The sequence below is a fragment of the Myxocyprinus asiaticus genome, chromosome 10 (genome assembly GCF_019703515.2).
Source record: "Myxocyprinus asiaticus isolate MX2 ecotype Aquarium Trade chromosome 10, UBuf_Myxa_2, whole genome shotgun sequence".
NCBI classification, from domain to species: domain Eukaryota; kingdom Metazoa; phylum Chordata; class Actinopteri; order Cypriniformes; family Catostomidae; genus Myxocyprinus; species Myxocyprinus asiaticus.
In genome coordinates this window covers 35,417,387-35,434,282 of record NC_059353.1, presented here as the reverse complement: position 1 = coordinate 35,434,282, position 16,896 = coordinate 35,417,387, and the positions used below count along the sequence as shown (strand labels likewise).

The 16,896-nt window shown below is 39.2% G+C and overlaps 1 protein-coding gene across 1 annotated transcript; it reads left to right on the top strand.

Annotated features, from left to right (window-relative positions):
- Positions 1–6,104: 6,104 nt before the first annotated feature.
- On the top strand, positions 6,105–9,312 carry si:ch211-160b11.4 (uncharacterized). The gene is made up of 4 exons (XM_051709445.1): positions 6,105–6,138; positions 7,130–7,195; positions 7,695–8,180; positions 8,421–9,312. Exons 2-3 carry the CDS (start codon positions 7,159–7,161, stop codon positions 8,162–8,164), a joined length of 507 nt encoding a protein of 168 aa, XP_051565405.1. The 5' UTR covers positions 6,105–6,138; positions 7,130–7,158; the 3' UTR covers positions 8,165–8,180; positions 8,421–9,312.
- The last annotated feature ends 7,584 nt before the right edge of the window (positions 9,313–16,896 follow it).

Sequence of the window (16,896 nt, the reverse complement as noted above, 5' to 3'; positions counted from 1 at the left end):
GATGTCACTTAACTTCATATGCGTCTAAAGGCAGATGAGCGAATACTTTTGGCAATATAGTGTATGTATGAGAGAGAGAGATACACTGATGGCCAAAAGTTTGGAATAATGTACAGATTTTGCTCTTATGGAAAGAAATTGGTACTTTTATTCATCAAAGTGTCATTCAACTGATCACAATGTATAGTCAGGACATTAATAACATGAAACATTACTATTACTATTTGAAAAAAAACTTAAACTACTTCAAAGAGTTCTCATCAAAGAATCCTCCATGTGCAGCAATGACAGCTTTGCAGATCCTTGGCATTCTAGCTGTCAGTTTGTCCAGATACTCAGGTGACATTTCACCCCATGCTTCCTGTAACACTTGCCATAGATGTGGCTGTCTTGTCGGGCACTTCTCTTGCACCTTACAGTCTAGCTGATCCCACAAAAGCTCAATGGGTTTAAGATCCATAACAATATTTTCCAATTATCTGTTGTCTAATGTCTGTGTTTCTTTGCCCATTCCAACCTTTTCTTTTTGTTTTTCTGTTTCAAAAGTGGCTTTTTCTTTGCAATTCTTCCCATAACGCCTGCACCCCTGAGTCTTCTCTTTACTGTTGTACATGAAACTGGTGTTGAGCGGGTAGAATTCAATGAAGCTGCCAGCTAAGGACATGTGAGGCAACTATTTCTCAAACTAGAGACTCTGATGTACTTGTCCTCTTGTATAGTTGTACATCTGGCCTTCCACATCTCTTTCTGTCCTTGTTAGAGCCAGTTGTCCTTTGTCTTTGAAGACTGTAGTGTACACCTTTCTATGAAATCTTCTGTTTTTTTTTTTTTGGCAATTTCAAGCATTGTATAGCCTTCATTCCTCAAAACAATGATTGACTGATGAGTGTCTAGAGAAAGCTGTTTCTTTTCTGCCATTTTCGACCTAACATTGACCTTAAGACATGCCAGTCTATTGCATACTGTGGCAACTCAAAAACAAACACAAAGACAATGTTAAGCTTCATTTAATGATGAAATAGCTTTCAGCCAAAAAGCTTTCAGCAGTGTTTGATATAATGGCAAGTGATTTTCTAGTACCAAATTAGCAGTTTAGCATGATTACTCAAGGATAAGGTGTTGGAGTGATGGCTGCTGGAAATGGGGCCTGTCTAGAATTGATCTAAAATGACTTTTTTCAAATAGTGATGGTGCTGTTTTTTTACATCAGTAATGTCCTGACAATACTTTGTGATCAGCTGAATGCCACTTTGGTGAATTAAAGTACCAGTTTCCTTCCAAAACAGCAAAACCTGTACATTATTCCAAACTTTGGGCCACCAGTGTATATATATAAATATATATATATATATATATATATATATATATATATATATATATATATATATATATATATATATAAGCTTCTTGGTTCACCATAGTTCTTCTATCTATTCTACCAGACTGACTCGATGTTCAGTGGGGGGTTCTGTGGGGGTCATGCCAACTGCTGCAGGGCTTCTTGTTCTTCTATTTTATGCAAGCTTCACCTGTTGTAATTCTGAGTTGCAACTGAGATAAAATGTAGCTGCTTTGCTCTGCATTTCTTGACACGGTTTATGTTTTATATGAACAGCTAGGCATTGTTCACACATGAAGATGCTAGTGTAAAAAAAGGAAATGGGAATCTATATATATGGAGATAAATAATTTTCATATCTGTTCCGGAGCGGAACTTTCAATAAATTGCTCTTGAAGATCTCTGCGTTGTTCTGTCTTTTGTGAGCGCTGAAGTAAATCAATTATTGTTAATTCACACATTTAATTCCGTTATTCATTTTATCTGACTCCAATTTTATATTAATCTGACTCCAATTTTAAGTTGACCTCTAATTTATATTTAAGCTCTAATTAATTTCTGATCATTCTTTTTATTTAACAGTTTTAGGTTATTGATTACTCTAAATCCTCTTCTATTCATTGTCCTTTTGATCTTTGGAGACTTACGCCGGCCGTTATTAAATTACGTAAACCTCCCGAAAATGGATAGCCAGTTCCATTCTTAGTCAGCAGTTGTAGGGTTAACTAATCGTCTGGTTTGGCTTTTCTCATAACCAGACGATATTGCCGCTTAGTCACGTACATACAACTTGCTAAGACGGGCGGTGAGCAGTGACAGAGTCTTTAAATGGCTTTCTCCTACCCGGTTGTCCTGAGTGGTTTCTCCTATATTAAAGCTCCAGTATGGTCTACCCTGGTCTATTGAAATTCAAATCCTACCCGGCTGTCCTAGGTGGTTGTCCTACCTGGTTGTCCTGAGTGGTTTAAATTCAAACTGAGAGTCTTTAAATGGCTTCCTCCTATATTAAAGCTCCAGTAATGATTTCAGAGGAATTCAGAATAAATCAAATAATAACAATTTATTTGTCAGGTAGGATATAAAACATTGTTGCAGAAATTCAAATCAAAGCCAATTTCACATGATCAGAATAAACAAGCATTACTAAAAATAAAAGACAAGTCAAAGAAACATACCTGACAAAACTACATGCAGCAGTACAGCATGGGAGATCTGTATACAGATTCCCAGAACTTCATGCCAACTTTCCTTAAATATCCAGACAGAATAAACATTGTGTACCAAATGGTATTATCCTATGGACAATGAGGATTTGGGGGTGAATGGGTTCTTGACTTCCTGGGGTTTAACCTTGTTAACATACAGGAGATAATTTCAATTGTAGGTCAAGGAGGGGGAGCCACCTCCAGAATTATGCAGTATTTGGCAAAGACCTTATAACTCTGTTACCATTAGTTTTATCAACATGGGAAAGAGACCACTATACCAGTCGCACAGAGACCTCTTAAATGATATCAAACACATACAGTTGCATTCTTTGTTTTCATGGTATTTGTTATATTTTTTACATATAAATCTTATGTCTTTGTGTTGGTCCAGAGCTGTTGAAGGAGAGAAGGGGGGGCAGCAAGGTGATTTGCAATTTATCACACTGTGGTGATATTCAGGTGTAGATTTCAGCTTTTGTGAGAGAGTTCTATGACGTTGATTCTCGCAGAGTTCTTTGACTTTTACCAGAAATGGCACCTTTTGGTTGTAGACATTCTGGCGCCAGCCTTACACTAGTAAGATCTCACACTGCCTGTGAGGCTTGTAGATAGATTAAATGTTGACAGCTGCTTTAGCCACAATATTCCTTTTCTCAGTTTGACATTAAAATACACCCATTGCATGTGCAAAACCTGTCCGTGGTGTCTAAAATCAATATATAAGTATTCACAGTGCTTCACTTTTTCCACATTTTGTTATGTTACAGCCTTATTCCAAAATTGATTAAATTCATTATTTTCCTCAATATTCTACAAACAATACCCCATAATGACAACATGAAAGAAGTTTGTTTGAAATCTTTGCAAATTTATTAAAAATAAAAAACGAAAAAAAAATCACATGTACATAAGTATTCACAGCCTTTGCCATGACACTCAAAATTGAGCTCAGGTGCATCCTGTTTTCACTGATCATCCTTGAGATGTTTCTACATCTTGATTGGAGTCCACCTGTGGTAAATTCAGTTGATTGGACATGATTTGGAAAGGCACACACCTGTCTATATAAGGTTCCACAGTTAACAGTGCATGTCAGAGCACAAACCAAGCCATGAAGTCCAAGGAATTGTCTGTAGACCTCCGAGACAGGATTGTATCGAGGCTCAGATTTGGGGAAGGGTACAGAAAAATTTCTGCAGCATTGAAGGTCTTAATGAGCACAGTGGCCTCCATCATTCATAAATGGAAGAAGTTTGGAACCACCAGGACTCTTCCTAGAGCTGGCCGCCTGGCCAAACTGAGCGATCGGGGGAGAAGGGCCTTAGTCAGGGAGGTGACCAAGAACCCGATGGTCACTCTGACAGAGCTCCAGCATTTCTCTGTGGAGAGAGCAGAACCTTCCAGAAGAACAACCATCTCTGCAGCACTCCACCAATCAGGCCTGTATGGTAGAGTGGCCAGACGGAAGCCACTCCTCAGTAAAAGGCACATGACAGTCCGCCTGGAGTTTGCCAAAAGGCACCTGAAGGACTCTCAGACCATGAGAAACAAAGATTGAACTCTTTGGCCTGAATGGCAAACGTCATGTCTGGAGGAAACCAGGCACCGCTCATCACCTGGCCAATACCATCCCTACAGTGAAGCATGGTGGTGGCAGCATCATGCTGTGGGGATGTTTTTCAGGGGCAGGAACTGGGAGACTAGTCAGGATCGAGGGAAAGATGAATGCAGCAATGTACAGAGACATCCTTGATGAAAACCTGCTCCAGAGTGCTCTGGACCTCAGACTGGGGCGAACATTCATCTTCCAACAGGACACCGACCCTAAGCACACAGCCAAGATAACAAAGGAGTGGCTCCGGGACAACTCTGTGAATGTCCTTGAGTGGCCCAGCAAGAGTCCAGACTTGAACACGATTGAACATCTCTGGAGAGATCTGAAAATGGCTGTGCACTGACGCTCCCCATCCAACCTGATGGAGCTTGAGAGGTCCTGCAAAGAAGAATGGGAGAAACTGCCCAAAAATAGGTGTGCCAAGCTTGTAGCATCATACTCAAAAAGACTTGAGGCTGTAATTGGTGCCAAAGGTGCTTCAACAAAGTATTGAGCAGAAGCTGTGAATACATATGTACATGTGATTTTTTTTTCTCTCCATTTTTTCATTTGTAATTTGCAAAGATTTCAAAGAAACTTTCACGTTGTCATTATGGGGTATTGTTTGTAGAATTGAGGAAAATAATGAATTTAATCAATTTTGGAATAAGGCTGTAACATAACAAAATGTGGAAAAAGTGATGCGCTGTGAATACTTTCCGGATGCACTGTATATAGAGCTGTAAATCAAAGGACACTTGGGGATGTTGTAACAAGGGCAATATTTAAGTAACTAATGTTTTGAGTCAAAAGTCCAGTTGCATAAATGATTGTTTTCTCTAGCAGTTAACTGATGTCTTCTGGTCAATAACAATATATATAATAATTGAGATGGACACAAAGTAGAGTTTTTGGTAGTCAAAAAATATAGGATAAAGGCATGTAAGAAATATTTCAGCATAAAGGTACCTGAATAGTCTATGAAGAGTCATGCAGAATAATTTAATAGATATAAAATTTGATTCAATATAGCAAAAAATACTCAAAAGTTTGTTTCTCAAACTAGGACTGACACGAAGTAAAAGCAACAAAAATTAAAAGATGTTTCTTCCATTCTCAGTATGTATGAGATAAATGGTGTATAGTTGACTAATCTGGTACTCTGAACCTTAAAGGAATATTCCGGGTTCAATACAAGTTAAGGTCAATCGACAGCATTTGTGATAACGTTGATTACCACAAAAAAAAATTTGACCCGTTTAAAAAAAAAAAAGCTCAAATCGAGGTTACAGTGAGGCACTTACAATGGAAGTGAATGGGGCCAATTTTTGGAGGAGTCAGAAATGTGCAGCTTATAATTTTATAAAAGCACTTACATTTATTCTTCTGTTAAAACTCATGTATTATTTGAGCTTGATAAAGTTGTTTAAATTGTCATTTTTACAGTCATTTTATGGTTTTAGTGTTTGTTGATAGTGCATCGTCATGTCAACAAAGTTGCAAAACTGGCTATAACTTTTCACAGAAAAGATTATTAATTGATTTTATCACACTAAAATCATGTTAGCATGCTAATTATTTATATCTATCTGTGGTTATACTTTTGAAACAGTAAGCATTTTAAAGTTAAAAAATTGTCCCCCATCCAATTCCATTTTAAGTGCCTCACTGTCACCTCGATTTTTGCGTTTTTTTTAAAGAAAAGAAGGGAAGTCAAAATTCATTTTTGTGGTATTCAATATTATACCACAAATGCTGTTGATTGAGCTTAACTTCTATTGAACCTGGAATATTCCTTTAAGTGAAAATAAGGAAATATAATAAGGTGTTATTTAGATAAAACCAATAAATGTTAAAGCACGTGGAAGATAAAGCTATTGTGCTCTAATACATGTGACTAGACAAAAGCCATAAATGGGTTTTATAAGGAGCACTGGAACCGATCTCACATCATTGACAGAAACAGAGGGGAAGAGACAGCGCATTGATCAACACTGGTGAGAATAACATTTAAAACATTTCTAAATAGTCAGGTATTTGTGTAATAGCAGTGATTTTGTATGTTAGTTTCAAACTTGGTTCATTGGGAAAATATTGTAATAGCTGTTGTCTTAAAAAGGGAACAAAATAAACATAACGCTGACATGCATTCAGGCACGGGTCAGCTATTCAATTAACCAAAATTTTAACCTGCTTTTTCAATTAACCAACCTACTATATAGCTATTTGACTGTGTTCTCAGGACTAGGATTATTTTATAAATGTCAGGTTGGGACTTGTCGCCACATGTTTAATATGTTGTCATTTTATGCACTTCATTAATTACCTAATTAATTATCCAAAACAATGGATTGATATTTTTGCATGTTACTTTTCCATTTTTCATGAGTTTTCTTTGTTTGTTTGTTTTATGATTGTTTCACTGCTTAAATATGGATAAAACACCATTAAATAACTTATAATTTAAATCAGAAATTCTTTTTTTTTTATTTAAAATAATATTTCATATAAAATGTATTCTTCTCAAATCAGTGTTAATAAACAGCTGATTCCCATTGTGCCAACATACTCCATATAGTGTGACAAAATGCCTCACTATGAGTCAATGAGCAAACTGATTTTGTTTCTTCCTTGGCAATAACAGTGGAAATATCCATAGCATTTTTGTAGTTAAGACGTTAAGGTATGTGTCAATAAAGAAAATTACTTTAAAAAATAAACCTACCATGAGAAATATTCATTTGAGTAGAAAGTGTAACAACTAGCCTCAGTCTCCCCTATAATAACAACTTCACTGATACCAAAGACTTGGGACAATAGAATGATTTTTACATAGTATTAAGCTAATCACATCTTTTCTATTCAATTTGAAGCAACACCTTGTGGAAGATAACAACAATTATGTTGTTATTGTACAATGACAAAATAGAACCTAATTGATTTGTTTCCATGATTCAAGTTTATATCATGTCTTACTCTCTGTTTCAGAAAGCTACTCTTTGGACATCTTTGGCAAAATGAGAATATTACTTGTGCTGGTTCTAATTTTAACAGGTATAATCTAAGTGTGTCATCATAAAGCATGTTTGTTTACGATGTGTATTCTTGAAAATCTGAGGGTGTACTTACTCCTCAAACATTTTGGAAATAACTTCAACAACACTGGTTGGTTGATTGGTGAAAGCTTAAAATTCTCACTCTCCTGTCTGCTCCTACTGTCCTGTCCTTAAAGGGATAGTTCACCACAAATGTTGTCATTATTTACTCTCTCTCATGTTGTTCCATGCAGGTATGTCTTTCTTTATTCCATGGAACCTTAAAAGGAGATTTTTGGCAGAATGTTTTGAAAAAGATTCAATGAAAGTGAATGGTGACAGAGGCTGTCACTCTGCCTAACAGCTCATTTTGTGTTCCACGGAAAAAAGAAAGTCATATGAGTTTGGAACTGCATGAGGCTGAGTAAATTATGACAATTTTTAATTTGGGTGAACTATCCCTTTAATTGATAGTCTAATTGCTGTTATTACTTTCTAATCACAACCGTTCTCTGCAGCTTCTGCCAAACCGCCAGTTCAGGATGGAATCTCACCACTTGTGAAGGAGGATGTTGTGTCAGTGGTTAAAGAAGATCCAATAGAACAGCAGGCAAAAGCAGAACAAGGCCCTTTGATGCAGGATAAAGCTGTTGCAGATTCAGTTGTGTTGGAACCAGAGGCAACAGTAGAAAAGACAGAACAACAAGAGGAGTCTGTGATGTTGGAAGAACCTGTGCTGGAGGCAAATTATCTGATGGAGGAGAGCCCAGAGACAGAACTAGAGCCTGATTCAGCAATATCTGAAGTCGTTCAAACAAAGCAAAACAGACTTGAGGAGGAGTCTTTAATGGAGTTGGAGTCTGTGAGTTTAACGGAGGTGGCATCTGAGGAAGAAGCAAATTTGCTAATGGAAGAGCCTACACTGGAGGCAGACTATATAGTGGTTGAGGAGCCGGTAGTGGAACTGGAACCTGGGAGGGTACGGTGAACGATATTACAGAAAGGTAATCCTCATATGATATTAGTTAGTCTTTATAACTGTATACAATTAGCTAACAGCTCCAATATTAATCTAATAAATCTAGTTTTAGCCATGCCCAGAATAGTACATATGAATGCCACTGCAATGTAAAAACTTAAGGGTTATTGTATACATGTTTACAAGTGCCTTTACCAAAATAAAAGTGCAAAAACTAACTTTGCGCAAATGGAATGATGACTGAAGTGTGGTGATATGTCCACAGGGAATTGTTCCTGACAAACAAGTCCCCAAACCCCAGCCTTCTATTTGCCACCTCCTCGAAAGCTGCCACCCTCCCCAACTCCGCACACCACTCCGGAAATGATGGCGCTCTGTCCGACTTCCAACCCCTTAAAATAATTTGTCTGCCAATCATGATACTGGTCAGAACCCAATTTTATATATTTATATATGTTTATCCTCCAAATTTATGACCGCCCCATCGCCCAAAATACAAAGTCTGGGGCAAAGTAATATTTGAGTGCCCAAAATGTCACACAAAAAACTCTGAACCTTTAACCAAAATTCCTGGATATTAACAAACTCACAAAAGACATGGGTTGTGTCTCCAACTTCTGATTGGCTTCACCAGAAGGTGTGTGTCTTTAAGACCAAGCCTATACAATCTAGAGGAGGGCCAGTAGAATCTATGTAAAATCTTGAATTGCATCTCTAGATGCAGACTTGACGATTTTTAGAATCCTAAATCAAATCAAATCACTTTTATTGTCACACAACCATATACACAAGTGCAATAGTGTGATATGAATGCCACTGCAATGTAAAAACTTAAGGGTTATTGTATACATGTTTACAAGTGCCTTTACCAAAATAAAAGTGCAAAAACTAACTTTGCGCAAATGGAATGATGACTGAAGTGTGGTGGTATGTCCACAGGGAAGCGCCGTTGTAGAGGAGTTGTCTTACAGGGCAAATGTTAGGAGTTCTTCAGAGGACCCAAGAGTGCCAGCAGTGCTGAGGTATCAAAGGTTAGATAACACCTTAAGAAGCTTAGTGTTTATTTAGATTACGGTTATGGCAGTCAAATAAAATTTGGGCCAAAGGAAACCTTCATCTAGTTATACTGTATATCAGGGTTACTCAACTTTGGAAAGCTCAGGGGCCGCAAAATAGCTTTTAAGGTCTGTAATCTTAATTTTAATAATTAATATATATATATATATATATATATATATATATATATATATATATATATATATATATATATATATATATACACGATTTATTCATAAATGTTATAGTAAGACTTTTATAGTGAAAGTTAATTTTTAAAGCATAAAATATAAATTTGGGGTGTAACAGTTACATTTTCTCATGGTTTAGTTTTAATTTAATCAAACTGGCCAAGTCACGTGATTTCAGCAAACGAGGCTTCATTACACAATACTGTTTCGAAACTGTCGATCACCTTGAGTTGTTCCCAAAGAAAAAAAAATCAAAATGTTGTATTTATGAAAAATAATTGTGATATTTAAAGAGATTTATTTGTTTTACAAAAGGTAAATCTGGAATTTTGACTATTGTACATTATAATGCTCATTCACACCCAAATGTAGTAAATTTTTTAAATGTTGCATAGTGTAGTGGTTAACGTGCTTATCCATCAATTTAAAGCACCCGATGTGTGAGTTCGAGTCCCTTACTGTCCGAGTGTAACTTATTACCATAAAGTTTCGTTTTCACATGTTAATTGCACAATCTGTCAAAGCATAAATATTTGTAAAATTTCTTGTGTTGTACACATGTAAAAAGTGTTGTTTTATAATATCAAATAAATAGTTTGGTAATTAAAATAATAAAGAAGCACAATTTATGCTACCAGTGTTGTCAGATTTTGCTGCTGACTTGAAATATGTCCTTTGATTGTAATCTTGACCACCTGTTTAGGAGATTTTGGTCTTTTCCCATTCAAACTGCTTGGAGCTGCATTGGCATGACTGGAAATAGCCTTCCGAGAGCGTTCCAAAGATGGCCAACAGTGGACTGACTTGCTAGAAAGACTTTGGCTTATAAATATTCTTTGTTTACTTCATTCAGGGTTTTTTCCCCACACTCTTCTGTTATGTAATTCAGGGATACAAAAAATTACCGTAAATATTCTTGAAAATGGGCACCTAACAAATCATACATATTTGATATTGATAAATATATATTTGATGATGTCAACATAACAAGGGCAGCAGAAAATGTTTTGCGGGCCTCATGTTGAGTAGCGTTGCTGTATATATTTCGATTTCATGCATGTCCAGACTTTGGCTAGAAAGGTAAATTATCTGTTCACCTTTCCTCTTACAAATGTATATACTGTTTTTTTTTTTTTTTTTGTAATTAACATTTTTTATTGATTCAAAAGTACACAACAGAGAAAAACACAACACATACACATCGAATCAACATTTAACCCCCACTAATATCCCTCCCCAATCACCAACCCAACCCTAACCCCCAACGAACACCCCTGTGGTCACATATAATAATACACACACACAAAAAAGAAGAAAAAATAAATATATAATAAACATTCATAATTAAACTAAACTTCTCTGTTCCCATCCTCTCCCTGAGAGTCCCCCAAAAACGCTAAATAATTACCCCATTTCCTGACAAACAAGTTCCCAAACCCCAGCCTTCTATTTGCCACCTCCTCGAAAGCTGCCACCCTCCCCAACTCCGCACACCACTCCGGAAATGATGGCGCTCTGTCCGAATTCCAAACCCTTAAAATAATTTGTCTGCCAATCACGATACTGGTCAGAACCCAATTTTATATGTTTATATATGTTTATCCCCCAAATTTATGACCGCCCCATCGCCCAAAATACAAAGTCTGGGGCAAAGTAATATTTGAGTGCCCAAAACGTCACACAAAAAACTCTGAACCTTTAACCAAAATTCTTGGATCTTAACAAACTCCCAAAAGACATGGGTTGTGTCTCCAACTTCTGATTGGCTTCACCAGAAGGTGGGTGTGTCTTTAAGACCAAGCCTATACAATCTAGAGGAGGTCCAATAGAATCTATGTAAAATCTTGAATTGCATAAGGTGCACCCTTGCATCTCTAGATGCAGACTTGACGATTTTTAGAATCCTAAATCAAATCAAATCACTTTTATTGTCACACAACCATATACACAAGTGCAATAGTGTGTGAAATTCTTGGGTGCAGTTCCGAGCAACATAGTAGTTGTGACAGTGATGAGACATATTACAATAAACATCAGATTTGCAACACAATTTAAAATCTAATATACACATATTTACACACAACACAATATACAAATAATAACATACAATGTACAGTATACAATACACACAATATAGAATATACATTATACAATAAAAAAGTATATATAGTATATATAGAATGTACAGTAGGTTGTATTGTACTGTATTGACATTCAGTCTGTCGGTTGATAGTAAGTTGCCAGTGTGTTGTTAAGAGAGAATATAATATAATAATAATATAATTTATGACAGTCCAGTGTGAGATATAAGAGTAAGAGTAATAAAGTGCAGTGCTGATGTATTTTGATCGTGGGAGATCAAGAGTTCAAAAGTCTGACTGCTTGGGGGAAGAAGCTATCATGAAGTTGGCTGGTGCGGGTCCTGATGCTGTGATACCGCCTGCCTGAAGGTAGCAGTGAGAACAGCCCATGGCTCGGTTGACTGGAGTCTCTGATGATCCTCCGAGCTTTTTTCACACACCGCCTGGTATATATGTCCTGGAGGGAGGGAAGCTCACCTCCGATGATGTGTCTGGCAGTTCGCGCCACCCTTTGCAGTGCTTTGCGGTTGTGGGCGGTGCTATTGCCGTACCAGGCGGAGATGCAGCCAGTCAGGATGCTCTCTACAGTGCTGGTGTAGAACCATGTGAGGATGTGGCGGTTCATTCCAAACTTCCTCAGCCATCTCAGGAAGAAGAGGCGCTGATGAGCCTTCTTCACAACGGCCTCAGTGTGGATGGACCATGTTAGTTCCTCAGTGATGTGGACACCCAGGAACTTGAAGCTGCTGACTCTCTCCACTGGTGCTCCATTAATGGTGATGGGACTGTGTTCTTTATCTTTTCTCCTGAAGTCCACCACAAGCTCTTTGTCTTACTGACGTTGAGGGAGAGGTTGTGCTCCTGACACCAGTGTGTCAGAGTGTGCTCCTCCTCTCGGAATGCTGTTTCATCATTGTCAGTGATCAGACCTACCACCGTCGTATCACCAGTAAACTTAATGATGGCATTGGAGCTGTGTGTTGCCACACAGTCATGTGTGTACAGGGAATACAGGAGTGGGCTGAGAACACAGCCCTGCGGGGCTCCAGTATTGAGGGTCAGTGATGAGGAGATGTTGCTGCCCATTCTAACCATCTGGCGTCTGCTTGAAAGGAAGTCCAGGATCCAGCTGCACATTGAGCTGTTTAAGCCCAGAGCCCGGAGTTTCTCATCAAGCTTGGAGGGCACTATGGTGTTGAATGCTGAGCTATAGTCTACAAACAACATTCTCACATAAGTGTTCTTTTTTTCCAGGTGGGAGAGAGCAGTGTGTATTGTAGATGCAATGGCATCATCAGTGGAGTGGTTGTTGCGGTAAGCAAACTGCAATTAGTTTAGTGAGGGAGGCAGCACAGAGCAGATGTAACCTCTGATTAGTCTCTCAAAGCATTTGCTGATGATGGGGGTCAGAGCAACAGGACGCCAGTCATTTAGGCAAGTGATTTTGGATTGCTTTGGTACAGGCACAATGGTGGACGTTTTAAAGCATATGGGGACTACAGACAAAGAGAGGGAAAGGTTGAAAATGTCCGTAAAAACACCAGCCAGTTGGTTCACGCACGCTCTGATGACGTGGCCCGGAATGCCATCTGGACCCGCGGCTTTGTGGATATTCACTCATCGGAAGGATCGGGTTACATCCGCTACAGAGACGTAGAGTGAACTAACCTCTGTAGCTTCAGCCGCGAGAACTCTCTCCGCGAGGGCGGTGTTATTTCCCTCAAAACGACCATAAAAATATTTAGCTCATCCGGGAGAGAGGCAGCGGTGTTCACGGCGGAGTTTTTATTCCCTTTAAAGTCCGTGATGATGTTAACTCCCTGCCACATGCTTCTAGAGTTGGTGGTGTTAAACTGTCCTTCAATGTTGTTCCTGTACTGACATTTTGCTGTTCTGATGGCTTGTTTATGCTCCTCCGCGCATCAAGTACCGCGCGAACATCGCTATTGATCCAAGGTTTCTGGTTCGGGTAGATCCATATTGTTCTGGTCGGAACGATGTCCTCTACGCACTTTCTGATGAAACACGTTACGCTATCAGCGTAAAGCTCGATGTCGTCATCAGAGGCGGACCGGAACATCTCCCAGTCCGCGTGATCAAAACAGTCTTGTAGCATAGAGTCTGATTGGTCTGACCAGCACTGGATCGTTCTGAGGGTGGGTGCTTCCTGTTTCAGTTTCTGCCTGTAAGCGGGCAGAAGCAGAATGGAAGAGTGGTCCGATTTGCCAAATGATGGGCGGGATTTGTAGCCTTCCCGGAAGGGAGAGTAGCAATGGTCCAAAACCCTGTCCCCTCGTGTGTTGAAACTGATGTGTTGGTGGTATTTTGGTGCAACTGATTTGAAACTGGCTTTATTAAAGTCCCTGGTCACAATGAACGCAGCCTCAGGGTGCGCGGTTTCCTGCTTGCTTATAATACCGTATGGTTCCTTGAGTGCCCAGTCTGTGTCGGCTTGTGGCGGGATGTACACAGCAGTGATAATGACCACTGTGAATTCCCTCGGTAGCCAGAATGGTCGACACAGAAACATGAGAAATTCCAGATCAGGAGAGCAGAAAGACTTGATAGAATGTACGTTCCTCTGATCACACCAGGATTTGTTGATAATAAAACATACACCACCACCTCTGCTTTTACCTGAGAGGTCTTTCACTCTGTCCGCTCGGTGCACGGAGAACCCCGCAGGTTCAATGGCTGAATCTGGAATCTCAGCAGACATCCAAGTTTCCGTAAGGCAGATAATGCAGCAGTCCCTCATCTCTCATTGGAAAGAGATCCGCACTCTCAGCTCGCAGAGCCTGTTATCCAGAGACTGAACATTTGCCAGTAGAATACTGGGTAGCGGGGGTCGATTTGCACAACATCTTACTCTGATGAGAACGCCGGCTCTGTTTCCCCTTTTCCTTTTGCGTTTTTGCGGCCGGGCAGTCCAGACAAGGGGCTCCGCTGGTGTGTTTGTAAACAGCGGGTCGGCATTGAGGAATTTGAAGTCCGGTTTACGGTGTGTAATTGCTGAACCAATGTCCAAAAGAGTTTGTCTGTCATAGACAATAAGGCAGACAACATCCAATATAAAAAACTTAAGAATTGTAAACAAAACAAACAAAACACTACAATGTTGTGTCGGAGCTCGCAACGCAGTAGCCATACTCGGCGCCATCTTGAGTCCTAGCCCTCACTCCCTCCTCCAATACCAAATGTCAATCATTCTCCCATAACCTCTTGAAAGAAGTTGAAGCTCCATCCCCCAGACTCTGAAATAGCAGGGAGTAATTCACTGATGCCTCATGACCTTTTCCAAAAGCAGTAATCACCTCTCCCAGAGAATCTGCCGCTTTAGAGGGTGTGTGATACTCCCAAAAACAATACAGAGCAGGTGGCACAGCTGTAAATACTAATAAAACTGAGATCTGGGAATCCCAAAATGTTGAACCAATTTCTCAAAAGATCTCAACACTCCACTCTCATACAGTAGTAACCCCCCTCACAATCCACTCTGACCAGCAGAAAGGGGACTTATTAATACATAATTTAGGGTTCAGCCAAATGCTTAAGGCAACATTTAAATAAATGTCCGAATTAAACACTCTGGACACTTTTGTCCATACTGAGTGCAAATGCGAGATAACGGGGTGTAACTTAACTTCTCCGATTAGTTTAATAGAAAGGCTTTGCAATGGCAAAATAGGGGCAAGAACGTCCTGTTCAATACAAAACCAGGGAGTGGCTCTTTCAGGTGGAAACGACCAATGAGTGAAATGTCTGAAACCGAATGCATAATAATAAAACAAAATCTTAGGTAGGCCTAGCCCACCTTTGTCCATCAGCCTATGTAACTTATTGAAATTGAACCTGGCACGCTTACCATTCCAAATGAAGGACTTCGCTATGCTATCAAATTGCCTGATATAAGAGAGGGGGACATCTATAGGGAGAGATTGTAACAGGTAGTTGAATTTTGGAATACAATTAATTTTAATTACATTAATCTTCCCAATCATCGATAAGTGCAATGAAGCCCACCTGTCCACATCATTCGAAAAACTTTTTATTAAGGGATCAAAATTAACTCTGACTAAATCAGACAAATTTGCTGGGAATAAAGTTCCCAAATACTTAATGCCCTGTTTGGGCCACTGAAAAGTGCCCGGCTGAAAAGCCGTTACTGGGCAGTACGCTATCAGAGCCAAAGCTTCGGATTTAGACCAATTGACTCTGTATCCTGAAAATTTAGAAGGCAAGGCATAGATCTAGTGGGGTTGGAAAAGAATAATAAAATATTGTCTGCGTAATGCAAAAGCTTATGCGCCATACCTCCCACCACCACTCCTGGAAAATCATCTTCCTTTCTTATCGCGGCTGCTAATGGTTCCAGGGAAAGACAGAACAATAAGGGGGAAAGAGGGCAACCCTGCCGGGTGCCCCTATCCAAAGGAAAATAATCTAAAAAAAATCAATCCATTCGTTTGTACCGCCGCTACCGGGTGTCTATAAAGTAACTTAATCCAACCAATAAAAGTACTCCCAAACCCATATATTTCCAAAATCTTAAAAAGATAATCCCATTCTACCATATCAAACGCCTTTTTCGGCATCAAGTGAGATGGCAGCGACCGGAGATTGATCATTCGCTACTGACCACATGATATTGATGAAACGCCTAATGTTATCAGAAGAGCTACGGCCCCGAATAAACCACACCTGATCTATTTGTATAAGTGATGTCATAACTTTACTTAATCGGTTAGCCAGAATTTTTGACAACATTTTTACATCTAACTGGATCAGGGAAATTGGACAGTAACTTTTAAACTCGCTTGGATCTTTGTCCTTTTTAAGAATCAGACTGATCCGGGCTTGTGTCATGGTTGGTGGGAGCTTTCCATTCTTTAATGATTCCGTATAAATTTCTAACAAAAGTGGAGCCAGTTCTGTAGCATAAGATTTGAAAAACTCAGCGGCCGGGCCTTAATTACCTCATCAAGCTCCTCCAAGGTTATCTCAGAATCAAGAGAATTGTTTTGCTCAGTCGTCAATTTAGGGACTTCTAATGGTTCCACAAAGTTTCTAATATCTTCATCAGTAGACAAAGACGTGGAACTATAGAGATCAAGGTAGAATTCTTTAAAAGCATTATTAATAACAATGGATGAGGTAAATATTTCACCACTAGCAGATTTCACTGAGGGAATGGTAGAAAAAGACTCTCTCTGCTTTATATATCTAGCCAACAGTTTTCCTGCTTTGTCCCCCGACTCAAAGTATGACTGTCTTGCCCTGAATAACCAAAACTCCACTTTCCGCGACAAAATAGTATTATATCTATATTTCAATCGGGTCAATTCTCTGATGCCATCAGATGACAAACGGCACTTCAGCTCTGCTTCGGCATTTTTAATATTTCCTTCCAACT

Bases quoted from the DNA above. Each gene is read 5' to 3' on its own strand.
- si:ch211-160b11.4 (XM_051709445.1), top strand. From the start codon at position 7,159: ATGAGAATATTACTTGTGCTGGTTCTAATTTTAACAG. The intron at 7,196-7,694 runs GTATAATCTAAG...CGTTCTCTGCAG, and splicing joins GCTGGTTCTAATTTTAACAG to CTTCTGCCAAACCGCCAGTT.